Here is a 27,235-nt window from a genome sequence, read left to right on the forward strand (position 1 = left end):
AAGCTGCATGTTTTCTGATGTATTGTTTCAAGTGCCTTGTGGTTATTAAGTTGCATTGTGGGTAATGCAGGCAACAGGTTTTGTAAAGCAGTCCACTGGTCTAACATTGTACTCCGGAAACACTGTTGGACTCATCAGAGTCCAGAACCAGAGATATCGCTCTTCTTATCCCACACATTCTTTAACACTGGTGCCTACATTACCCACAATCCAATTTAGCCACTGACTGACTTCACTGGCAGTAATTTATCAGATTACTTGCAGCTTCCTCTTGAGCCACACAAGGCTTTGTACTACTTCTTGCACATGTGCAGCAGTGTTAGACCTGTAAACACACTTTAATGTGTAAAATTGGTGGAATCACCCTGAAGTAAGTAAAAAAGAAAGTACAAGTAAAGGTAAATTATCATTATTATATATTTGAATATTGTATGCTGTGGGTCGATTGATTTCTGGATCAGATATTCAGCATTTTTCAGATTATTGGAATGAGATTTTTTAACTTTTTTTTATTTTTGGTTTGTTTGTTTTTTATTATCCAATAGCCCTGAAAGGTGCACAATGTAGTTTTGGGTAAGATATTTTAATCAGAAGAGAAAGATCTTAACTGATATTGTTTTTTTTTCCTAAAAAAACTAAATAAACAAACTGTTTTTGTTTTCATGACTGAGTAAACTGAATAAACAAACTGACCTTAAAGTACAACAAAATGTTCATACTGTTTTACTTTGTCTATATGTGGCGGACCCTGCCACCTTACTAGCTTCAAACAGTGTTCAGAGAACCTTAATTTCCTCTGAGAACAGCTTGTTGACGCAGTTATGGAGAAAGTAAATATTTCTGAATTTGTATTATTACCTCATTAATATTATAAATATTAAAATTGTGAGTTTGAGTTTATTCTCCCAAACTACATAGTGCCCCTTTAAAAATAAATCTTTATATTAAAAAAAATGTTGTATTTTGGCTCGGATGCAGAATGCAACCAGCAAAGTAACTGAAGTTATCAAGTACTACATTTTGGGGACTAAAAAGTACAAGATTTGTAGAAAACAAGTGGAAGTTTGTAGTAGCGGTACCTCAAACCTGTACTGAAGTCCACAAATAAACCCTGTTAGATATTTCTGCATCTTTCTCCATTCAGCATGTTCACTTGATGCATTTCATGTCACATTGTGCCTCTGGTCACAGCTGCCTGGTTGATTAAACAAGGAGGAGGCAGTGACACAGGAGTACACCGCCCCCTGCTGGAGGAAAGCACGCTGTGCAGCGTGCGGTGTGTTTACCTACACTTGGTTATGTCACACACCCTGAGCACTGAGTCTTTACTCTCCATGTGAACTTTGGATTTTTTTTACTGTCCACTGAAGAAACGTCTTCATTTTCAGTTAGAGTCATAAACCCTGTGCAGAGGAGGAGGAGGAGGAGGAAGGGCAAGAGAATAAAAAAAAAGACCTTTACACCCACATACTTTCATTTTCATATGAACGTTTCGTTATGAGTCCTACAAGGTCTGCACCTCGTGTGTGTGTGTGCGTGCGCTTCATTCTGGTGATTAATGCGTGCTGGGGCTGTCCTTCTGCCCTCTGTGGGTGTCTTTTTCCAATTAAGAAAACAACTTTTTTCGTATAACTTTATTTATTCGTTTGTGGAGGATAAAGGTTGTGCCTGTCTTTACACTATCACCCCCTTTTGTCAACTTTTGGCAACAACAAAGAAATAATACTGTGATCAGTGACACACGAGGAAAAAAGGGGGAAATGCTGTTTTTCTTTTGCAATCTGGCAACAAACAAAAAAAAAGCCTTCAAATCAAGATACTTGTTTTTATCTATGAGTTCACATACATACAGTCTTTGTGTGAGTGTGAGTGTGTCATCTGCTCGCTTATCACCCTCCTTCTTACACCTTACTTGGAAATGATTAAACTTTCGCTGCAGCTTCGCAGGCAGGGGAAACCGAAAGCATCAGATGAGCTCCAAACTTTCGCTTTCGCTCTCATGAGCGCACTCAATTTTTAGGCCTGGGACTTCTGCATTCAAAGACTTGCTGGTCTACAATTTTTATAAAACTTCTTTGCATCACTCGGATTATGTGCTCGTGACTCACATCAACTTGAGAGGCAGCAGACTTTAAAAGAAATAAAGATATTTGTTTTGCGTCTGCAAGGTGAGGGACGTGATTGAATTCATCGGACGTCTCTCCGTCTCCGTCTCTCTCATGTGTCTCTGACGGACTTTTGCGCCTGTGAAGACAGTTGAGTGTTGGGAAGATGGAACCGGCAACTAAGATGCACATGAAAGAGTGGCTGATAGCTCAGATAGAGAGCGGGAGATATGCGGGACTGTGCTGGGAGGATGAGGACAAAACCATGTTCAGGATCCCGTGGAAGCACGCAGCCAAGAAGGACTACAGACAGACGGCGGATGCAGCTCTGTTCAAGGTCTGTTTCATGATCTCACACTCACATGCTCGTGTTTCCAGTTGTGACTTATGCTCTGGTTCAATTTTAAGATGAAGCAAATATGATATTTCCCTTTGTGGGTACGTTTATTTATTCGTTATCTATTGATTTATTGATTTACGGTCTATTACAGGATTATAAATTCACTGATCACTTCAGTGAAAATAAAATGATCGCTTTATGTGCCATGTTGAGCACTACCTCACCAAACAGGCTTATAATTACATATTAGGCTTTAGTCTGTATAGTTTGTTGGTAGTTGCCTAACTATGTGTACTATATGTTGATCAGGTTGCATAAATGTCAGTGGCTTTAAACAGCAAAGAGACAAGAGAATTTAATTAGGTAGCCCAACAAAACAGACTGTTGGTTGATTGATTGATTGATTGATTTTTAATGATGGGTAACACTTCAAAATAACCATCATTTATAAATGGTAAATGTATAGTTAATTAAACTTTAGTTAATAGTTAATTTACTGTTTATAGACAATGACATGTTTGTAAACCATATATTAAGCAACTGTTTACTGTAAAGTTGCACCTGATGTGTATAATACTTAACAAATAGATAGTGATATAATAGTTAACAAATATAGTGTTTCTTTTTTTTTAAAAACTATAAACATTACTTGGACGGCCGTTATAAAGTTGCATGTTCATAAATCTTTACAAATGCTTAATAAATGGTTTATGAAGCTTTTCATTGTTAATGCTGAGATAACTATCAACTAAAGTTTAATTAACTGTATATTTAACATTTATTTATGATGGTCCTTACCATAACGACGACGACAACAACAACAACAACAACAACAACAACAACAACAAGTAGAATACAGCCTATCATTGAATCGTAGGTTAAAGGCTTCAGGGATGATGCCTTCATGTGCTTTCATACATTGAAAACTTCTCAATAAGAAGTTTCCTCTTCCTTGCAATGCTCTGTTGCAACACACTGTTCCAGGAAAACGTTATTTTCAACCTGAAAACTGACTCTTGGAAAATATCGTGTCAGTTGTCAGTACTGTGCAACAGAGGGTTAAGAGCGCAGAGAGCTAATTATTGAATTAGTTATGAATTAATGTCACACTATCATTAAGTAGATGTAAATAACAAGTTTGATAGTTTCAAAATGTCTAATTTTTTCTTGTTATCACATTCAGAAACATTAGAGAAGTTGAAGAAAAGAAGGAACAGTGCTAGCCTGAAGATAGTTTCGACCATTTTTTGATTAGCTAAAGCTAACAAAACCACAGCTCAGCCCTTCAGCTGGTATGAACTCAGCCATTAAGATTACAGTTAAAGCTGCCGACTGTGTGAATAATGAACTGAAAATCCTTCACGACGGGAGGAATGAATGAGAAGACCGCTGTAACTAGACAAATGCAGCCTGAACTCAATATCTTAAGTTCACATAACTGATTTTCCAAAGTTCACTGAAGTTAGTTCAGCCAGACGTCTGAGTCCATGAAATGAAAGTTATTCAGTAAAATAAAATCACAATTGTAAGGCAGATTACAGGTCTGACTTTTAAAATCTAGACAACTAATCGTTTTCTTATAGTGCACATTCAGTTTGCCACTTTTACAATGCTCATTAATATCAGAATAACAAATATTAATCTCTTCCCTATAGATAAAATGACACGTCTCATCAATGAATTGCAAGAAAATATGTTTCGCTTCAATTTATGTGTTTTTATGAAAAGGTAACTCCACCAATTTTAGACATGAAAATATGTGTACAGGTCCTGAGGAGCACATGTGCAAAGATTTGATGTTGCATTGTGGGTAATGTAGGCACTAGGTTTTGAAAAGGAAGAAGAATGCGTAGAATAAAAATGGCGGTATCTCCGATTCTACACTGCCCGTAACAAGTCCAACACACATTACCCACAATGCAACGGACTACTACTGCTTATGTCCACATATGAAGTAGTACTCTCTAATCAAACACACTTACATTTTTTCCGCAAATATGAATTATGGATAAGCAACTAAAATTTCAGTCTTCACATTCAGGCCTGGGCTGTGTACAAGGGGAAGTTCAGGGAGGGGAGGGATAAAGCTGACCCCACCATGTGGAAGACTCGTCTCCGCTGTGCACTCAACAAGAGCACAGACTTCCAGGAGGTCCCTGAACGCAACCAGCTTGACATTACTGAACCCTATAAAGTCTACCTGATCCAGAACAACAACGTGCCAAACAGACCAGCAGGTATAAACAAGGAAAACTTCTACATTCTTTTCCTATTGTCTTATTGATTATATCCGAGTTATTGTGCAGCGGTGTCCTCTAACTGCTATGCTGTATATTTTATAATAGGCAAAGGTTTTAAAGTAATGTGAAAAGTCACTTTTTCTCATTTTTGTTGCCGACTGTTTCCTCCTCAGAGCCTCCGCAGACAAAAGAACAAGTGATCATCCAGGCCAAGATGTCTCCAAAGAGTCCTGGTTTTCCAGACAAACAAGTAAGATAAAAACAATCCGCTATAAATTGACATAATATGACAATGAACCTGCTAAATACTTTTTTATTGCATGCTGCCTTTGGGACACAATTGTCCAAACTTGGACCTCAGATTTTGATAGCATAAGTTGTGTTTCTAGTAAAATGAGAACAGAACAGAAGGTGAATTGAAAATCATCCTCACAGTCACAAACTAAAAGCTTGTTTAATGACAATGGTAAGATATTGTTTATATATTTGTTCTGAGGGACTTGTACAATGTGGTTAACAGCAAGGCTCTTTCAGCAGGCAACCATTGGTCTGCTCTTATAAAAACCTCAGGCTAATTTACATGTTTTCTTTTGTAGTTTCATTATCAAAAGGAATCTTTTCAAGCGAAAAAAGAAGAAGAACAACCATTGACCGGTAAGTGTTACACACACAACACACACTGGTGCTGTACTATTATCTTAGTCAAAATATCCGTTTGGGCATATTATTGCTTTGACCTGGCAGAACAATCCCACTTGAGCAATCCAAACACCACCTGATAGCGTTTCAATCAGGAGAGACTCAGAAAAAGAGTGAGAAAAATAATTTATTTGACATGTGCCCATAATGAAAGATTGTGAAGATGAGACGCCATCGTGGCATCATCGTAAGGGGTTAGTGATGCCGTGGGTTGTAAGGAATATCCTCCTGATGAAGAAACTGGTGTCACGGACAAAAAAAAACATACAGTATGTCTTGGCAGCACAACATAAACTCCCACTGTGTGTTAGTTTTTGGAAAATAAAATCATTTTCCAGGATCCCCTTCCCCTGTTTCCATTACAGAAACAAAACAAAAAAACAGTAAAGGATTAAAATGTATATAACATGAGATGTTGAGTTAGTGTGTATTCATTAAATATCTGGATGTGTGATTTTATTTTTAAGAAAAAAACTTTGCATAAACTGTGGCAATATGACACTGCGCCTTTCCAAAATTAGATGGAAAATTAACATCTAATTAAAATACTTAGAGTCACTGTTTTAGGCAAATTATTTGGATAAAAGGAGCCTCGGTTCAGTCGTGGGTTTACGATGAATCCATGTTGGGCCCACATTTGAATGTTGGTAGAAATTTAAAACAAGAATGACAGAAAAATTCCAATCTTCTAAACTAATCTTCCAGTATTGCAAAATTACTGATTGTCTAGTTTCTCTGTTCTTCTTTAGAGAATCTGTTGAGGGAACACATGTATTGTGAGCTCACAGGACAAAAACCTCCAAGTCAGGGCCCTGCTCCTGTAACCTTCATCAGCCCTGCACTTACTATATCAGGTAAGAAAGCCAGTGGGAGTGTGTACAGAAACTAACTGAACATGCACCTGGCCTTTTCACTGTACGACCTGAATGTTACATTTTGTGCACACAGACTTTCGTATGCAGGTGACGTTGTTGTACCACGGCCAGAGGGCGATGAAAGTGACCACCACGAGCCCCGACGGGTGCTTCATCATGCAGGGCATTGTCCCCCTGGGAAACGAACGTATCTACGGGCCCTGCACTGCCCAGCAGCTCTCCTTCCCTTCCCCCAGCTCCGTATCCCTGCCGACATTCTTGGCTGAAGCAATGAACCGCCTTCTTTGTCACCTGGAAAGGGGTGTGCTATTATGGGTGGCCCCAGATGGGGTGTTCATCAAGCGGTTCTGTCAGGGCAGGGTGTACTGGAGCGGTCCCATGGCCAAACACACAGACCGGCCCAACAAACTGGAGAGAGAAAAGACCTTCAAACTGCTTGATATACCTACATTTCTCAATGGTAAGGCAGTGCATGCATTCCTAAAAAGAACAGAAAAACACAATAACGGCTGATTAAAAGCAGTTTGAATTAATTTGCTACCAGTGAGTCTATCTGGAACAGAATATGAATTATTAAAAGAGAGAGAGAAGTTGTTTGGGATAATTGGGAGAAAAAAGAATGACGAATGTAAGATTATTGCTCTCCCTCAGAGGTTTTCAAAGTGGGAGGCCTCTCCAGGGAGGCTCCTAACACTTTCAGGGGACTTGGAAGTGTAGTGTTGTAAAGAGAATCCACAAGTCATCCTCGAGTGAAAGTAAAGATATCGTGTTAAAATATTACTTTTGGCATTTATATGATTAGTTCTTTAGTAACAGTCTTAGAGGTGCTATTTGTAAGACAAGTTACAAAAACTGCCGCTTTGGGATGGCCCGTCCTAACATCCCAAAGTGACAGTTTTTGTAACTTTTCTTACAAATAGCACCTTTTAAGTATCTGATATTAAATTTACTCAAGTAGCAAAACTACAAGTAAAAGTACAGTGTATTCTACATAGGCTCATATATGTCAGCCTGGCTGATTCTCAAACTTGATATTCAATTTTTTTCTGATTATTGGAATTGCTGATAAAATATACTAGTAAAAACATGCTACTTTGTCAGTGATGCAGCGTACAGTCTACAAAGTAACAAGTAACTAAAGTAACTAAAGTAGTCAAATAAGTGAGTAAAAAGTACTCAAAAATGTAGTGGTGTGTAAATATCAAGTAGCAGAAAATGAAAATACTCAGGTAGAGTACAAATACCTCAAAACTGTATTTAAGTACAGTACTTGAGTAAATGTACTTTGTTACACTACATCACTGTGAAAGTGAAAAAATTACATTAGGCATTGCATTTGTGATCAAAAGTCTAATTTCCCTGTTTGCAGGACTAATAAAGGAATTTCTGATTTCTGTGCCTCATCTCAGTAGCTAACGTTAGTTAAAAAAAAAAAAAAGTCCACCAACATAAACCAACGACCGGCTTCAAGCACAACACGGAAGTCCCACAGAGTCTCTTTAAAGAGAAAGTTCAGAGATACAGTACTTTTTGAGAACTTTAATGTTTCTCACACTTTCCCAGAGTGAGAAACTGATTAATGCCTTAAGAAGGACCTGTTTTGATCAACATGGTGCAGTCTCAAGCTACATCAAACAGCAATTTTAGGCTTTCTTGGCTCAGTTGTTGAGTGTCAGTGGGGTCAAATGACATAATCCCATAATAATCCCCTAGGCATCCATGAACTGACACCTGCAGTCTCAGAGTTTGAAAAACCCTGCTCTATGCAAAGACGCAATATCTTTATATGATGAAATCAGAATTTTCAGATATAAAGCCATGAAATGTTTGTCTCTAGGGCTCCAGAGCTGTTTACACGGGAAGGGTCCTACACCGTCCTATGAGATTGAGCTCTGCTTCGGGGAGGAGTATCCAGACCCCAACGAATCTAAAACCAGGAAGCTGATCATGGCGCAGGTGGGTAGAGAAAGGGGACTTAATAATTGTTATCTTCTCTTAGAGCACATTTACCCTTACTATAGTCAGGGATTCAGTTTAGAAACACTTTACTTTCATGAAAAGATTTTTCCCAACACTGTCAAACGCTTAGTTTAATATTTCAATTTCTTTATTATTATTAGAAACATTCAGAGTCCAAACCGACTCTCCATCAGCTACTGATTCACCTCTCCATCCTTGAAGGCTTAAATCACAATTACATCTTTTTGGACTTTTGTCATTTAAGGCTGTCAAGTGTTTGATCAAACATTGAAATTTCTCAAATGCCAAACACCTTGAGTTTGGACTTATATACAGAACGTATGTGATTGTATTGGCATTATAGTAAGTACAGTAAATCAACTCTGATGGCAGGCAGAACCTTTTATTTCCTGTGTAAATGTTCCCTGTCAGTTGAAGTGTAGAGTGTTACACCACCAGTAGAGGTCCTCATAAGCATGCTGATGGTGTACTACACTGTGTCTTGCTGTCCAGGTGGTGCCCTTGTTTGCGGTGGAGCTGCTGCAGAGGTTCAACTTGGGAGAGACTGAGGAAAAGCGGCCGACTCGCACATCCAACACAGATGGAGAAAAGATGTAGGCAGACAGAGAAAGCTACCCTGCACCACGGTAGCTGTGATCAATAAACTGGTGGATTACTGAAGTTTTATTCATCCCAGCATTAACATGAAAGACGTCGTCAGTGGATTTGTATATATGATGCATAAAGCTACGTAAAGCAAAATGAATTTCCTTTATTCTTACGTAATACTGATTTTTTTCCCATCCACTTTGCAGCTAGACTGGCAGAATTATCAGTTGCTGTTTTTTAACCTGATTAAACATTCTGATAACATGCTAATAATGTAAAAAGACTGATTTTTTGCCACCCCATATTCATCTTATGAATATGAAAATGACAATTTAATTGTAACATATTTTACATCACATGCAGAGAATAAAGTGACACCTTTCATTAAATCTATAAAGCTTTTTTTCTTTTATTTCTAGCGAACATCATTTAACAGATTCACAATTTTTAAAAATATACATTTTTGTAGCTATAACATTTAAAAAGAAAAAAAAAATCAACAATTAAGGTTTTCTTTTTGAAAATAAAAAAAAAACAAAACACAAAAACTAAAGTGAGAGAGTGTGCTGAATCAGAGGAGATACCCGTATCTGAGTTTAAAATACTTTCATCATTTTCCCTGCCTTCAAACATATACAGTACGTAAAAAATTAGATGGGAACAGAAGCGTACAGTACACAGGGGTCAAGAGTATTCACAAAGCATCATGTTCCAACGTGTTATTAGCACCATTACTCTTCAGCCGTACTGCACTTTTTACTCTTTCCATCATTCAGTTTTTAATGGAAAAACACCATGAGTGTCGAGGCGATGTGGCACAGACCTGTCTGTGTGGGTGGGATTGTCTGTTACGCAGTTTTTCTTTAGTGTTCTCCCTTTCTCAGAGATAATGTTAAGAACATATTGGAGGGTAATGCCTTGACGAACAATTGTTTGAAATGACTCCCAGTGATGAGAATAAAAAAGGCGAAGAGCTGCTTGTACATTCACCTTGCCTGCCCAGGCCGACACGTCGGCTCAGAAGCAAGAAAACAATAAAAAAACAAACAATGCATTTGCAAAAACTGACAGAGAGATTGCATTAAATCTGTTTAGCATATTTACTGTATATAACATCTGTAATGTAATATATATAGTCAATTTTTGTTCATATATATCTGCACTTCTTCAATAGCGTTTACTTTCATAACACTGATTGAAAATCGATACCCTGCAGAAAACACTGTCAGTAGGTAGGTGTGTGGGACAACCATTACAAAAACAGAGTGAACACAGACAAGTGCTTGATTGTCTCACTAAATGTCTTCAGTGTGTCTTTGAGGAGTCACCCAGAGATCCTTCAGCTGCTGCTCCTTTCAGGGCGGTGTAAGTAAGGTCGAGGAAAGGAAAGGAAAGGAAAGAAGGAAAGGTTGGGTGCAACAAGGCCTGGACTAGGGTGGACGGGATAATTATTCTGGGCAGCAGTGTGGACACCCGTAAATTGTGTTTTCTATTGTTTTTTATTCCTTCCCTGCAACCCTGCCTTGAGGTCTCTCCATTGTTTGTCTTGGTGGGTGCAACAGAGACAAGGAGGGTGTGTATGTGCTTATGTGTGTGTGTAAGTATGCACGCATATGTATGCAAGTTCCTACTGCCACTTCATTAGCTTGGAGCCATGAGGTAAATCCAGGAGGCTGGGAGCATCAGCTCTGGTTGAGGGGAGGGTGTCCGGGGCAGACCAGCGCCGTTTGCGTGGACGTGGCTGCTCCTGAACGGGAGGCTCTGCAGCCAGAGCGCGTGGAGGCGCCGGCGCTGTGGGAGTCGGGTGGTGGGGAAGAGGGGGCGGTGGAGGAGGAGGGGGCATCTCCTCCCTGTGCGAGCTGCTGGACTCTCCCGCAGACCTTGAGGGATGTTGGGTGCGATGGATCCTTGAGCCGGTACGCGAGTGTGTCCGATGGGTTTGGGTTGGCGTAGGGGTGAGAGCCAGGCAGACATCCCCCTCCATGAGCTGCCGGCAGGGCAGGCCATACAGCTGTGAGGTTCTCTGGGGACAGCAAGAAGACCAGCCTCGGTCCTGCACAAAGAACGGATACTCCACCAAGACCTTCAGTAACTCCTACACAAAACCACAACATTGTTATACACTCAACCAGGTGGTCTCTCATGTCTGTCAGTTATTATCACCACAATCTGACTTTGATGTTATGTGTGTAAGAAAAAACACAGATCTGTATTCATCTCAGAAGATCAAGGTGACTACATCTGAAACTTTGAGTAATGGGTTAGGGTTAGGGTAACAATCATCTCTTCATGCAGTTAAATGAAACATTTTTTTGTTTATGCTGCAATGCCAAGTATAATCAGGTATAAGATGAAGCATGTATTTTAAGAGAAAGCTGACCTGAGTGTTGAGGTCTGTGAGGTGAACCTGCAGGTGGCTGAAGCCCTGTGAATTGCTGGGAGAAATCAGCAGCACAGTGCAGGTGCTGAGGTGGAACTCCGGAGAGGTGTCCGCACTCCTCAGGAAGTCCTCCGTTCGCAGCTCCTCCACCCGCTTCAACCGCCCGCTGGCCAACTCAATCAGGGAACCCTTGGTGAAGTGAGGTAGGAGCGCTGGGGGAGATGGGTGAAGGGCAGGGGGTGAGGTGTGATGATGGGAAGGAGATAACTCTCTCCCTCTGTCTCTTTCTCTGTCCCGTCGTCTCTCGCGCTCACTGTCTCTTTCTTGGTCTTTGTCATGTTGTAAGTGCTTCTCTTTGTCTTTGTCTTTACCTCGCTCCCTGTCCCTTTGTAGGACTTTGTCTCTGTCTCTTTCTTGGTCTCTGTCCCGGTCTCTCTGCGACCTGTCATGGCTGTTAGGCAGACCCAGGGGTGAGTGTGGTGAGTTCCTTAGATTGTGCTGCCTGGGGCCTGGCTCCCTGTGCAGGTTGTACAGAGGAGTTCCTGAGGGGCTGTAGAGTGGGTAAGCCTGGGCCTGAGGGCTGGGGTGGCACACTGATCCCAAGGAGTAGTAGATCTGGGCCTCAGCTGGTGTGGCCCCTAGGGGGTCCAGTAGTCCCCCTCTACTAGCCCTGGGGACTAGTCCCAGAGGATGGGGACTGGTGGAGAGTAAATTGGAGCTGGTCTTCATTATCCCATGCGGATGCCTGTCCTGCAGTGAGGAATGTGGCTCAGAGACCTCCTGAGCTTGAGAGTCTGACAAAAATGGCCCTCCAGAATGGCCACGGGGTGTTAGATCTTCCTGCTGTCTCCGTCCACCATTGGTGTGGGAGCTGTGTGGACTAATGTCCAGCCTGGTTCTGCTGCTATCATTCCCATAATCTCCTGTCAGCAGAGGCCTGGAGGTTGAGGCAGTCCTGCTGCCTGGCCCATCCAGGCCATTGGGCCTCTTGCCCAAGTACCTGTGTCTAGCGTCAACTAAGCTTGGCTCTTGGGGGTAGAGAGAGTGGTGGCTAAACAAATATGACGGGGAGAAGAGAGAGGAGCTGGTTTCCCGCCGGCTGCTGTTAATGTAGGACCACATCTCTCGAGAATCGGCTGGGAAAGGAGTCTTAAAGGAGGAAGTGGAGGAGGAAGATGGGGATGGTGGCAAGGAGAGGGGCCCTTCCCCTCGAAGCCACCTGGAGTGGTGGGTCAGGGGTGAGGAGAGAGGATCATCTCTCCAGGCAGGAGACCCTGAGCCCCTCCTTTCGCCTACCTGCCCTGGGAAAAGGGGAAGAGACACCGAGGGAGAGTAGCCCAGGTGCCATGGTAGGGGCAGGGGGAGGCCTGGCGCTGGAGCAGGGAGGGGTGGAGGAGTATGTAGGAGATGGGGGTTTGGGTTAATAAGAGCTCGGTCCCTGTCATTGGCCTCCCTGCCTCCCTCCCCTCCCCCTATGCTGGACCGATTCCGGAGCGGCACAGGTGGTTTAAACTCGTCCAGAGGGACTTGGTGTTCTGTCGATCCTTGCCGAGACTCCCTCTTCTTGGGAGGGAGGCACTCTTTGCCGCGGTCGGGGCTGGGATTCATGGGTGGGCTCCAGCGGCAGTGGGGGCCCCCTTTGCGTGGGTGTAGGCTAGGTCACATGGGCCTCACGGGAGAACGGGGGGCGCAGACAGAAGGGAAGGCTGCTACACAGCATCACTGTCAGATCACTGTTGATTCTTTTGTACCGAAGCACCACTCACCTAGAGAGAAGACGAACAAGGACAGAAAGAGAGATAAGGTTGGTAAAAAAGACGGGAGAGGACAGAGAGAGAAGCGAGAGAGAATGAGTGTGAACATAGAAAACGGACAGTCTGTCAGGTCCTGGCATCAGTTGTTGTTCGGACTTAGCTGTCCGTCTGGTCAGACATGCAAACAAACATTCAGCTGTGTCAGACAGATGGAGAGAAATCAGCCACTCACACGAACGACTTTAAAAAGGTTAGAAACTCTTAGCTTTCTGATAGCTGTCACTAATTAGTCAGTCACCAGTCACTGCGGTGGGACTGAAACTACCCAACTTACTCGGTTCATTCAAATACATTACTCCCACATGTGGGCTAAAAATACATTTTGCAGCCAATGAAGTTCAGAGGCAGTGCTCTGTATGTGTGTGTGTAGAAACACACTCACATAGCACTCACAGCAGGAGAGTTTTCATCTCTGACTCTCAGGGGATGATTGGAATATGTAGATATGTTTTTGTACCACTTTCATGAACCACCCCCACGACACCCCCGGGTGTTCTCTGTATTCTATACAAGCTTACTACGAGCACCCCCAACCCCTTCTCTTTCAGACGCACACATGGACAGCAACAGACACACAAATACTCCCTCAGGCGGCTGTACTTACTCCCCCAGTGATAGGCAAAGCTGGTCACCACCCACCCAAAAGCTGACAGAACACTGTTGATATTACCACCAGTTGTTGTGAATACAGGATATGTGTCTTTGCATATTAATTATGTGTCGCAGCAGGGGTGTGGGGAAATATGTGGGACTGTTTGTGTGTGTGCATGCATGTATGCCATGTTGTGTGTGCACGTGCAACTTTTTTTTTTTCCTCTGAGAAATGTGTGAATGTGTTTATTTGTTTAGGTCTTTGTGCGTGTGTGTTTGTGTTTGAGTCCTCGAATGTGTCAGAGATTTTGCAGCCTTGTTTCATTCAGTGAGAAGTGCGGGGGAGCTCCACTAATTCTTCTCCAAACGTATTAAATGAGCTCTTTTGAAGTGATGGTTGCCGCGCCAGCTGTTCCCTCCACCACCGCCGCCACCGCCATCGCTGCTCCCGCCACCACAACACCACAGCACCAAGCTGCCACTCAGCCCCGCACTCACCCGCGTGTCTGCCTCAACAGCCTACCGGCTCCCTGCCGTCTCACCATCCACCCCACTGTCACCATGGCAACTGTGTCCACACACACATCCAGCCGGTTATAGAGGTTAGATGGGGATACTCCATGGAGAGGCGGGTAAACTGTTGCTCATCAAGTGACTTGCTCCAAAAAGAGAATAAGTGTTAGAGTGGAGCAAGCTGTTTGTGCATCTGAGTGGAAAACTGAAAACTGGGCGGTGAGACGAGGGGGATTAATTGTTCCAGACAGTGACAGGACGGGTGTGAAGGAGTAGAACATGGAAAAGGTTTATGATGGACAACTGTTAGGTCAATAAACATGCTGCTGATGTGATGTAAAACCTCATGAGCGCAATTTAATGGACACATTTTCAGTTTGGCTGAAAGATAACACGGCCTCTCGTGGACGGGAAAAACCCATTGACCTCTTGGGGTCATGAATATTTATATTTTTGAGATGAAAAGCCTTCAGATGGCAGCAATAAATAAGAAATCACTCCTTATGTAATCCACGCACATCTTCATCTACGGGTTCCTATCAATATTTTTTCCTGGAATAATCATTTTATGATTAAATGAATTATGCCGTTCTTATCAATCTATTAAATGTGACAACCAGTTAATGTCATAATGTCATCAATACCTGCACAGTTTAGCAATTTATCTATTAAAAACAACAAAAACGACACTAATTATTAACAAATTAACTAAAAAACAAAAAACGGAAAAGAAAAGAAGGAATAGCAATAATAATAATAAATCAAATCCTGCACGGTAAAGCCATCTTTAAATACATTTTCAGGTATTTTCAAGCACAACATTTTTCTATGTTGTCACAAAGCTTTTTACTTCAGAACTCTTGCTGCACAGGAAGCTGAACTAGAATCCGGGTTTCTTTAATAAAAAAAAAATGGTTTCAACTTTTGTCCTCAGATGACCCGGACAGCCTTGTCATTTCGACAGCCCTCGTGAAAAGGTAGTCAAAATAGCCCTAATATAAACTTGCCAGAAAAGTACAGGAAAACAAAGAACACAATTGTGCATGTGGAGGAGTTTGCAGAGAAATGTCTTCTAACAGAATACTCCTACACTGTGCAGACATGCACACAGAGCTGGAGTTTGGCTGGAGCTACTGTGGCCGTAGCATTTAAATATATATCAAAAACGACAGATCGCAAGCATATAGCACAATCCTTCTAATGAAATACTCCAAGAGTTTTGATTTGCCATTAAGGCATAAATGCAAATTATCTAAAAAGTTATTATTTTTAATTTTTTGCTTAAAACTGATAGGAAAAAATGCAAGAGGGTTGATTTTTTAATTTAATCATTTTGTATGCTTCATCTTTCTCTGAAGTAATTGTCAAATGTGACATATGTTTTTGCACTGCTCCACCTCATCCCGCCTTTTCTCTGCGCGCATTTCTCGGGAGAACTGTCAAACCTACCTCTATTCTCATGACTGCAAACCTCAGAAAAACAGAACTGCAGAGTATCAGTCTCTAGTTTTGCATTTTTTTTCCATCAAAGAAACATTAATCAATCGTCCTGTCGTGCAAATTACAATAAAAGAAAAAGAGCAAACAGCAGCTCTTTTAAGAGCAGCTAGAGAATGTGGGAACAGGCAGACAGGTTGATGGAGTTAGTAGTTGTTGTGATGTGTGAGACTGACCTGAGTGCGGGCTGAGCAGACGTCCCAGTGTTGGCAGTCATTCATATTCCAGTCCTCCCAGAGGGTCAACCCACTCCTCAGCTCCTAACTGTGCTACACTGCTCCTCCACAGCACCACCGCCAGTTACAACACCCGCAGATATCAGCAGCCTCCAGCTACACGCTGCCTCTGATCTCAGTACGCATGAAATAACACCAGCGAGCCCACCAAACTGAAGGAAAGAACTGAGAGCCTGCTATCCGTCTCTGTGTCTGTGTGTGTATGTCAAGAGTGTGTGTGTACGTGTGTGTGTGTGTGTGTGTGTGTGCTTGTGTGTGCAAAGGGCTGAGGAAATGAGTAATATCTAGCAGTGAGAAACATGTCTGCTATGCAGAGCCACACAGGCAGACCAGTTGCTGCTGCCGCCCACTTGCTTTAATCACTGTGAGTGATACAAACATGCATACACAAATATATATAGGCGCACACAGATGTACACACACAGTCAAGGATGGAGCACGTACAGATTATACATTGGACGGTATATGCTGACTATATGCTGCCTTTGTTCTGCCTGATGGTATGCTTCCCACGAATGTTTCTGCAGTTCAATGCCTCTTTTCACATGAAATCAATCAATTAATCAGTTTTCAAATCATTCTGCAATTTTTGACGAACACTTTTCAGAAGACATGTTGGCACATAAAAGAGAGGGACGGATGGAGGGGAGGCAGAGAGACAGTTGATGAGAGACAGGGAGGGACGTGGTAGGAGGCTCATCCTACACACATTCTCAGACTTAGGCATTTGCTGCTGCCTCTGACTCAAAACCAAACCTCACATCCATCAAGCACACACACTCTCTCTCTCTCTCACACACACACACACATATACATGCACACAAGAACACGCGCTATACTTGTTCTTTTTGTTTATCTGTAGTTTTCATTTGAATTTGAGTCCTTTGTTCTCATCGAAGCACTTTGTAACAAACCTTTTGTAAAGGAGCTTTTATGACTAAATTTGATTTGACTTCATGGGCATGCATACACACACACACACACACACATAAAAAACACACATGACACAGGCTCATACGCTAACAGGAGCACTGCAGGAGAGCTCTGAATGATTTGCTTCAGTGATTCAGTCAGTGCAAGTGAAGTGTGCTGGTATGGCTGGTAAGGCTTATTAGGACTGAATTCGTGGGAGCAGTGTTGTTCATTCACGGCAAGAAATCAGAAACCTGTCAGTACAGAAACCTTTTTGCACAATAATAAATAGGCCCAAGGTTGAAAATGCAACACTATGCAAATAACCCAGTCTGCTCCTCGTCAAAGAAACAGGGCCAAACCTCAGTTCAAACAAGCTTATGTAAATTACCGGCAGAGAAATGCAATACAGCAATGAGAACATAAATTGAAGCGCATGGGGAAATAGGATTTAATGAAGCAATCAAATCATCATCGGTGGTTAATTGTGAAAAGCAATCTTTACATTCAATCATTTTTTTTTTTTTTTTTTCTGAGAGCAATTTATCCAACCTTTCAAACCACCGAGAAAAATGCAGACTTGTATCCACAAACAGTAAATTAGACGTTAACCTTGTCTAACTTCTCACCCTCAATGGAATGGAAAGTTGATCAGACTGAGTTAATTGGAGCTGTGTGCAGAAACATCGGCTCGAAGGCCACAGCAAAACATTCGCACAGCGAGGCGACAATTGCCAAGAAAGTCTTCTCTGACATTTAGGAGGAGATTACTTTTATGTTTCAGAGTGAATGCTGTTTGAAGATGCAGTCAGATTGTGTGGGCACTCGCGCTGTCTGCTCTGGCATTTTGTTGTGTTTGTGTGGGTTCATTACAAGTTTCACAATTAATAGAGGGTAAAGATGCATATTTTTTTTCATTTTGGAGCCTTCTGGATTCAAATTGAACAATGTTGTGATTGTTTTATTTGAGAGTCGGGCCACATTGTGTCATGTAACATTGAGATTTACTAATTAATCGAGAAAAAAAAGCAGCAATAATAAAATGACACAATGATACAATACAAAAACAATGATATGAAGTAAAGTGAGGTCATGTTCTGTTCATAATTGCATTAATTCATATTCAATAAAAAAGGGAAAAAGCAACTTTACAAACAATAACTTGTTAATTTTACTGTAATTAGTTTTATAAACCTACATCTCCAATTTGACAGCACAAAATAAATAAGTTTCTCTTTTTATTATTTTACACGAAGCAATCCATGTTTCACAGAATGAGTTGCCTTGGTAATATAAATGAAAGTTCCTGACCCATAACTAGACAAGATAACTTTCCCTTAACGTCTAACGCATTTTTTAAACAAAAGGTCGCATGTTAGGAAAGATAAATCATACTCTGTAAATTAAAATATAAAAAGCAAGCAAGTAGGAAATACATAAAATGTAGAGAAGAAAATAAAATGAGTACTTTCTTCGAAATACCATGAAACAATATATCTTTAATATAATTCTACATAAATCAAAAGACCAGTGGGTGTTTGATATAAATTTAGACGTAATAGTCCAGTCATAGTGAAAGAGGAGGAAATAGAGCAAGAACTGGGTTCATCAAAGGGTATTTACTACAATATAGAGATATAGAAATGACTGTTGCACTCTACTTATGCACGCATACCTTGATATTTAGCGTACTGACTTGAACACACGCAAGAAAACATCAACACGCGCAAACACAGAGTCATACCGCTGTCAATCATTCGTGGCACCACTGAGACATTTGGCGCACTCTTTCTCCATCTCATGCTCGCTGTTACTCTCTCTCTCTCTCTCTCTCTCTCTCTCTCTCTTTCTCTCTCTGGCTCGGCACTTTTTAATCCGTCCGTCCGTCACAAACACACACACACACACACACAAACACACACACGCAAACACACACAGGGTCAAGGCTGGACAAGAAAGGTCAGATGAGTCAGACTACGGCCAGCAAATCGTAGTGGGGGAAGTGCAAAGTAGCAGGAAGGGGTCAAAGACTTCCACAGGTGCGTAGATTCACTCCAACTCCCTGCAGAACCTGTTTTACTGTCTTTGGTTTTTAATCAAAACGGCATTTTGCTTTCCTTTTATTTTCTCCCTTTCCTCATGCGTAACCTCGTATGGGGTGTCTGATCACGTTTCAGGCTTAGTGGGAGATCTATGGTGGACGTCTGATGCAGCAGAAATTTGTTGCTGAATGTAACAGATCTGAACAGAGGGGAGGAGTAGAGGAGAATGGAGAGGAGGAAGGGTAGAGGACACAGCAGATAGACAGATAGACAGATAGCTAGATAGACAGATAGATAGATAGACAGATAGCTAGATAGACAGATAGATGGATAGATAGATAGACAGATAGCTAGATAGACAGATAGATAGATAGATAGATAGATAGATAGATAGAGGAAAGGATGGAGGGAAAGGTGAAGGGTTGAGGAAACGGGGGGAGTACTACTAGCTTTGTGTGGCAGCTTACTCCACAGGGAGCCGGGCTAAGCTGATAAAAGGACAGGGTGATACGGGCGATAGCTTAATGGGCAGAAGGCCAGGTCAGCCTTCAGGGCCCTGACCCATTCTTCAACAGGATGAGCCAGCAGCCCTGCCCGCAGCAGGCTCAACCACAATGAGGATGGACTTAGGAGGCTCAGGAGTTACTATTAACACCCACAAACACACACATACACACATTCACAGGGTATAATGCACTGACACAGGAACATAAACATGCATGGAAAGAGTCGATTCTTTGTGCTTAACTTGCTCACTCGTGACAGACTCCGGCGGACAACAGTGATGAAGAGTTTTAAGAGTGAGATCAACGTTTGCAAAGTGAAAAGAATACACCACCATCTAAAAAGCAGAGTTGTGAACAGCCAAACACTGCGAGAGAAGAGCTGATAAGAAGAGAGTAGAACAGTGTGAGTGATGCAGACGAGAGGGTGACGCCCGTAATGTATTGCCGGGTTAATCCCTGTGAATCCTAACTGGTACGGCCTAAGGCAGGCTTAGTATAGTTCTGGGAGGAAATCCCCCTGTGTAGTGGTACAGGCCATTAGCCCCTAGGGTATAAATAGGGCAGCTATGGCTTCTTAAGCTGGCTTTTACGCAGTATCAGTTAAAAATATGACTTGACTAATTACATGCAGGTCAGCCAGTCAGCAGAAGCAAAAATTCCTCCACCTCGTTCTGCTCTCCAGACTACTGCAGTGTTCCCATAAATACACGGGAAACATGTCCTGCACATACAAGTGTGCATGCAGAGGTCAGCAGAGAACAAGTGCAACAGTTAACAGGTATTCAGCAAACCCTGTGGCTGACATTTTCTAAGGCGGGTGTTATGTCGTTGTCATTCATTGACATTTAAGTGTGTACTGATGGCAGTTTCACTTGTGATCTTTTCCACTGCCTCAATCTGATAATACTCCTCTTATGCGGCATCTGCACCAGCCATTTTTTTTCAACCACAAAGAGATGACTTCGGTTTCAATTTCTAGGCATCACAAAGACTTTAAAATAACATGCAACAAACAAACGCGCCACTCTTGGTGAGGTGACAACAATTCTTCTGCAACTGCAGTGATGTCACACACTGCTGATGCACAGTCATGCTCTTGTGTTTCCACTCTTGCAGCTCACAAATTAGTTTTCAAACTTCCTACATGCTCAGCTCGTCTGGCGCACAGGTAGCAGCCCCTCTCACTAGTTTGTGACATGATTATCCCAACTCAGAGCCCTTGACGCGAGTAGTACTCTCACACTATTAGATCAGTGGCTTATGAGGGGGGGTGGGGGTAGGGTGCAGGAGAGAGAGACTCAGCAACTGAGACAGTCTGATGGGCTAGAAACAGCTTGAAAGAGAGGAAACAAGAGTGTATGTGTGAAAGAATTGGGGGGATCACTTTTCATTCCAAAGATTTGTTGTTTCTGGCTCTTTCCCCTGGCGATTGTCAGTCAAACCGGGTTTCTTTTGGTTCTTTAGTTCAGTAGCAAAATGTCAGCAAGCTGTAAGCATGCTGATGACATCTCCGTGGAGAGAGCATGGCCAGGTGTCCCGTTGCTAGCTCAAGTGCCATTCATTTTCAAAGAGACTGTCTAGACTGGCTTCATAGATGCTGTCTGGAATACCTTTATCACTGCCGGTATTCAAGGCAACATCGCTATACACTGCCATTATTGCTACTCCTCTACAACCCCTCCCACACCAAATCTGCTGCCCAGCCACACACGGTCACAGCCATTCACTCAACACAAGGCTTACACAGTTTGTTATAAAAGGGAGCTGCAAATTATAATGAAATAGGATTGAGTGGGTTTAATGCTTGTTTTCTAAATGAAAAACGGGAGAGTCCCACTTGAGAGAGAACCTTTCATCACTCAGCTGCTATTTGATCATCTCTGCTAATAATTACAAAAAAGATGTCAAATTAAATTAGAAGAGAGATGTTTGGCTGAGTGGTTTCAATGTTGCGCAGGATACTGTAAAATGAATAGAGAGGCATTGCAAGGGTAGGGAAGGTAATACACAGCCAACTTCATGACAGGCTTTCAGGACACTATTGATGCTATAGGCTACAGGATGTCTCAGATGTTACAGTTTCTGTACAGTGACACCCAAACCGATACTGCACGATTATATCGTGTTTGTGCTCAACTGGTCTGTCTATATGAGGGAGCAGGTTTACTTGCATGGGCTGCAGCAGGCAAAGAGGCAGGCCTGGTTGAAAAACTGTGGGTGTAAGTGGTGGGTGGCAGGGTTGAAAGGTCATTGACCCCTATTGTAGATGAAGTGTGGAGGAGGAGGAGAACATACTGCCTGATCATACACAAGGGTTAGCGAGTCAGGGCTAAAGAAAACGATCTGTACAAAAAGGAGCGAAGAAAGGACTCTCACAGATTCCTTACGCATCTTTGCATATGCACACAAACCTTCACGCGCATGCACACACACCACCCTTTAAACGTAAGTGGATGTGAATATAAACGCCTATAACATATCACTTCCTGCACATCCCTCTCATGGTACATTCCAACCGACAGGTGTGTCTGTCACCTTAAAGTAGTCTGGCACGGTGTCAACTGTGTTCAAACACCTGCTTCTGTTTGGGATTATTATCACACTCCTGGCTCCCCGGCTGAATTCCCAAGCCAATTCCAAACCCCTCAACTGTGAGAACGCTGATGTAGGAACGGTGGCAAAGGAGGTCCCCTTGACTGACTCAAAGAAAGACAAACACACAGAAAAAAAATTCACAAACAGCATATCCCTGAGGGGAAATTTGTGCAATAGCATTTAGTTTGTACTGTTTCCTATATAACCTGCAGTGAGGTGAGTTAAGGGTGGTAAGTTGTGGATGTGGATGCGCATTTTGAGTCATTTGTCAGTTAAATTTAGAGTTGAGGTGGAAAATGTTTCTAGCAAAAAAGAAAATGAAAAAAATTAGCATATGAATCACTGTTTATGTTGGTTTATTTTTTGTGAGATGTAGAATTGATTTTAAAGCTGCTATAAGTTATATATTTTGTAATAAAAATAAGTTAAATTAGCTCTTATTCTTTATTGTTCCTGTCTGCTTGTGAACATGCAGAGAGCAGGATCCTCCTGTTTTCTGCGATGTCTGGCGATTACCGCTGCGCGTTCATGTGGTGTCGTAGAGATGAGGGAGGGAGATTGCTCAATGCAAAACAGACAGGGCGTTAGATAATTACCTTTTCTTTAATCATTTGTCATTCTTAGGGAGAAAATTTAGATCAAATAAGCGAATGGATCACAAGAAGTTGTTTTTCTCACTTGCCTCTAAGAGCTTCCAAACAGTAGCATTTTCCATCCTTTCAATACATTGTACGATATATGATAGATGTTTTTTTTTTACCTGTAGTTTACCATCACGTTTCAGTTTTGGCCCTCGGAGCCAAGAAAAAGAAATAAACCCCAAAAATAAGGAACTTAGAAAGACTATCCTGGCTATTTAAAAAACATTTTTTTTTTTTACATGTTCTTAGGTAATTTCTCATTAAAATTTACAAGAACTGATTGCGATCGTACCATTTCTCATCTTAACAACACAATACAATAGTTTATTTTTTTGGCCCATGGTTGAACATTAATTTTCAGTTTTGGCCCTCCAAGGGACAAAGTTTGGGCACCCTTGCTTTAGAGCAATATAAAATGTGTATGAGCTGCACTTTTCATACGCATTTTCAATCAAATTAAGTACAGTTTTGTTGCCAAACAGCAGGAAGGACGGAGGTTTGACTCCTGTTATCTGTTAGTGTAAGAAATGCAAAGACATGCAAGTCTGGGTTTGCTCATACTGTAGGTGTGACTGATGGTGACAGTGATCATCCGTTACGCATCTCGCGGTGAACTGGTGAGCCTTTCCCTGCTCAACAGGACCCTGAAGGGGAGCCGGGTGGTAAAGAAAATGAATACAAAAATAAGGTCATGCGGGGTTACGTCTCCTACTGAAGTGCTGGGGGTGAAAGATGGGAATTTTATCAGATCAGACATAAAACATACAACCTTGAACAATGCACGTATTCATATAATCATGCAAATGCTTCGTCTCTGCATGAATGTACACCTCACTCTCTAAGTTTTCCCTCTCTCTCTCTTTCACTTTCAGTCCCCCCCCGCCCCACCTACTCATGGTCTTCCTCTGTCTTTCCCTCTCACTCATCTGGCTGGCTGTTTGAGAGCACACACTCAACGTGGGTGAGAGTGCTAGAGTAGAGTATATGACTGTCAACACAAGGTGCAGGGTGTGTGTGTGTGTGTGTGTGTGTGTGTGTGTCTGCCTGTCTGTGTGGTGCTGTAGGTGGAGAGGCACAGCAGGGCGTGAAGGAGGGCTGTGATAATGACAGGCCATGCATTATATAACATGCAGATTGCATAAGGAAAGATTATTTTGGGTCCAGATATTGAGGATGTATAAGTAATTTTTTTCACGTGGGTGTAAAGCACTACACGCACCCCTAAGTGCACGGATGAGTGTTTGTGTAAGAAATGTTCTGAAATGTGCTCATTTTTTCCCTTTTGCGCTTTCTTTCGAGGAGTGTGGGGGTGTAAGTAAACTAAAGTGTATTATGTGTTTGTAAGAAGGGGGCATGAATGTTTTCAGATTTCTTTCATAGCTATCTGCATATCAAAACAAGTATGTGGGAATGTTGGCACATTTGTGTACAGTGTGCATAAGGGTGTCTTTATTGCAAGCTCCCACTCATTATCACTTCTAGACTTCAGAGAGATCCACTTGAAAAGGGCTGAATCTCCTTGTCGGGTGCAAACCTCGTAACTTCCAGGTGTTTTTTTTTTTTTTTTGATCACTTTCACGTTTGAGCTCGCGCTGAGGGAACACGTGCTCCTCCACGGGCTGAACAAGTTTTTTAGGACTCTCTCTCAGCCACTCAGTCACAAGGTTACGGTCCTACAGGATGTGTTGTGTGGAGTCACAGAAGTGAGGCAGAGCAGATAGAGTCTCCGTGTGCCACTGCCTCCTCTGTGCGCCTCGCTCCATGCATGAGTGTGCCCCTGTAAAAATAGACCTCTTAAAGGGCCAGCAGCTACTCAACCTTCTCCCACAAGAGGCCTGTTTGGCTCTTCAGGGTGACAGCACTCCAAGATACATGGGATCGGAGAACATGCTGTATTTCTCATTCAGTCCACAGGGACAAGTTGTATTTCTGTGTCCCAGCAGATATAGAAACATACCTACATTCAGTTTCTGTTTTCTGTCTTTACATCATTCACAAGAAGACTGCTCTGGTACATAAGAGAGTCATGAAATAAAGCTCTGGGTTTTATGTTAGTAAGTTACCATATTAAACACAGGAGAGTTTTAACTCAGCTCTGACCCGACCACAGAGTCCTTTCCTTCCACATTTTAGTGGCAAATCCAACATGAGAAAAAACAAGCAAAAACCTGATCCTCGCATGTAAGAAACACTTCATAATGAGCATTTCTATAAGCGATCTGTCTGTGACATAAGCCTTCCTGTGCACACCAGCAAATCGTCCTCATAATTGAAATAAGTGAATTAAGTCAGCAGGGACAAATGTTGTACGTCTCGCTTGAAAGACATCCATAGCTAAAGAACTGTTTGAACCTGTGAAATGTTCCTATATGCAGCATATGGGATATCACTGCAGCAGAAGGACAGCGCCTGCCGGAGCAGAAATAGACATACAGAAATCATAATCGTGCACACTGGCGTAGTATTTCTCCACGGAGAACGGCGAGAAATGAGCAGGGATTTGAGTGGAGTCAGTGTCTGAACCCCCCCAAAAGCAGTCCTGTGTTCCCAACTGAGGGATGCAGAAACATTTGAAGTATCTCAACAAATAGTGCTGAGAAGTTGTGATTAAAAATTAAAGATGACATTGGGAAGTTCCTCCCGCGCGTGTCGCCTCATGTATCATGTACACTGCTTGAATAAGAAGTTAGATTACAGATGCCTGATGCACCCACACACCTGCACATCCTCCCCATGATTGCATGAGGTCTTGCCTTGCCCCCAACATCTGCACCTCACAATTTCTATCTCCACCTCCTCCTCGCTCATTCTGTCTCTTTCCAAAATTTATCCGCGACTCGACTAACCTCACCCTCACCCTTCTCATATCCATCCCTCCCAGTTTAAGCGGGCTCCTTCAGGGCCCCTGGCTATCTCTGGACCAGGGCTATTTCAGCCCACTGCTCTAATTCTGAAAGTCCTGATCTGCCATCAGGCTGAGTGATGGACCTCCATATCTCTCTCTCTCTCTCTCTCTCTCTCACTCTCTCTCTCACTCTGTCTGTCTGTCTGTCTGTCTTCCTCACACACTCCTCTGTCTCTGGATCAGTCACACTCTCCTTCTTGTTCACACTCCCTCTCTTATTCTCTTCCACGCACGCAAACACCCCCACACACAGGTGCCGACTTACATGATTGTACACCACATGCTCATTCACACACGCACACTTATATACGCAAACACTCTCACACACGCACGCACACTTCAGACATATTTGCTCCCTATAATTAACCCGGCTCACTCTCCGGATGACATGTACATGACAGCAACTCCTCAACCTGTTTCCTCAGAGCGTTCCTAACACACAGCACGGTCTGTTTATCCCCTCATTCAAAGTTACTAACACACCTGCGCTCCCTCTCTCTCTCTCTCTCTCTCTCTCTCTCTCCCTCTCAACCACACACACACATACATACACACACTCAGAGTGGTGTGGTCACATACCTCGCCGGGTGCCTTTGCGTAGCAGGTAGCAGAGAGTTTACTCATTGGATCAGGCAGCAGAGCAGGCACGTAGGAATATCCAGTTTTGAGGCTGCGAGTCTCTTCCTCCTCTCTACTGCTCAGCCTCCCCTCCCTTCATCCTATTCCTGCCTCTCCTCCTTCTCACTCTCTAAACGCCTCTTTGCTCGCTCTCTCTATGAGTGCGCTCTCTTTCTCTCTCCCCGGCTTGCTTGATCTCTCCAACCCCCTCCCTCCGTCGCTCTCCCCTTTCGCTCTGACTGACACACACCTTCTATCTCACCCTTACAACTTCAATCTACACCCGTACCTCTTAGTAAGTCTCTCTGACACACAATGACACTTGATAACTTTTTCTTTCCCCTGTCTAACATGCTCTCTCTCTCTCTTCCTCTCTCTCTCTTCCTCTCTGGGAGTGTATAATTAGACAGAGCTCAGTGGTAATACAGTCAGGCTCATTGTGGGAGCCTTAGCATTGCTGCTCATGTTTGGCTGATTGCCCAGCGGCTTCACTCATTAACCTCCCTCGAGCCGCAGAATGGACCAGCCCACGGCTCGTGCTATTTGCTGCAACACCTCAGCCTCTAAGCCCATCAGCCAATCGCATGGGGTGATGGGAAAGGTGTGCTTCCCGGGCACACAGTGCTGTAGGTGAGAGAGCTAAGCGTAATCACTACATGTAAGTATATTGACATGTTACAGCAGGTGAAGTGTAACACCAGCCGGTCAAATGTGACACACTGAGGATTTCATCACAGTCATAAGTTCTCTTTTAGCTTAATCACTTGGTCATGATCTGCGTGCGGTGGCATCATGTGCTTTCCTCTCATGCATGAAAACCCAAAAGACAGCTCACACGTCTTATTTTGAAACCAGGGGCGAGGTATGGGAATGTCCTCTATAATGTAGCAATCAGTCATATGCTCTCTTTACTGTACTGCATGCCCCAGTTCCCATCACACATGACCTGGCATAAACCCTTGAGGGAGGCTTCCTTTATCACTCTGAGACAACCGTGTCGGGAAAACACCGGCTGATTTTGAGAAATGAAAGTTGCAGAAAAATAACTAATAGCTTGAATCAAACTATTAAAGTGTTTATTAGACTTGAATAACATTCAAAAAAAGCCTCCGCTCTTACAATCTCAGTTACCTAACTCACTGAGAAACATTTGCTTTG

General features: G+C 42.6%; 2 protein-coding genes across 3 annotated transcripts; one reads left to right on the forward strand and one right to left on the reverse strand.

The window, feature by feature from the left end:
* The first annotated feature begins 2,043 nt into the window (after positions 1-2,043).
* Positions 2,044-9,140, forward strand: irf10 (interferon regulatory factor 10). Its single transcript, XM_084365597.1, has 8 exons — positions 2,044-2,442; positions 4,487-4,682; positions 4,859-4,935; positions 5,282-5,339; positions 6,134-6,238; positions 6,333-6,719; positions 8,097-8,215; positions 8,732-9,140. The coding sequence occupies exons 1-8, from the start codon at positions 2,272-2,274 to the stop codon at positions 8,834-8,836; spliced, it is 1,218 nt and encodes a 405-aa protein (XP_084221723.1). The 5' UTR covers positions 2,044-2,271; the 3' UTR covers positions 8,837-9,140.
* Positions 9,141-9,216: 76 nt separating this feature from the next.
* LOC311264587 (uncharacterized protein) lies at positions 9,217-26,219 on the reverse strand. Of its 2 annotated transcripts, none has more exons than XM_084365595.1 (3): positions 26,039-26,219; positions 11,208-12,973; positions 9,217-10,922 (listed from the first exon to the last, which is right to left on the reverse strand). In XM_084365595.1, exons 2-3 carry the CDS (start codon positions 12,813-12,815, stop codon positions 10,455-10,457), a joined length of 2,076 nt encoding a protein of 691 aa, XP_084221721.1. In that variant the 5' UTR covers positions 12,816-12,973; positions 26,039-26,219; the 3' UTR covers positions 9,217-10,454. The 2 variants fall into 2 exon arrangements, with proteins under 2 accessions (XP_084221721.1, XP_084221722.1); XM_084365596.1 differs by lacking the exon at positions 26,039-26,219 and adding an exon at positions 15,799-16,104.
* Between the last annotated feature and the right edge of the window lie 1,016 nt (positions 26,220-27,235).

Source organism: Pagrus pagrus, assembly GCF_965226575.1.
Source record: "Pagrus pagrus genome assembly, chromosome: 11".
In the NCBI taxonomy this organism is placed as follows: Eukaryota; Metazoa; Chordata; class Actinopteri; order Spariformes; family Sparidae; genus Pagrus; species Pagrus pagrus.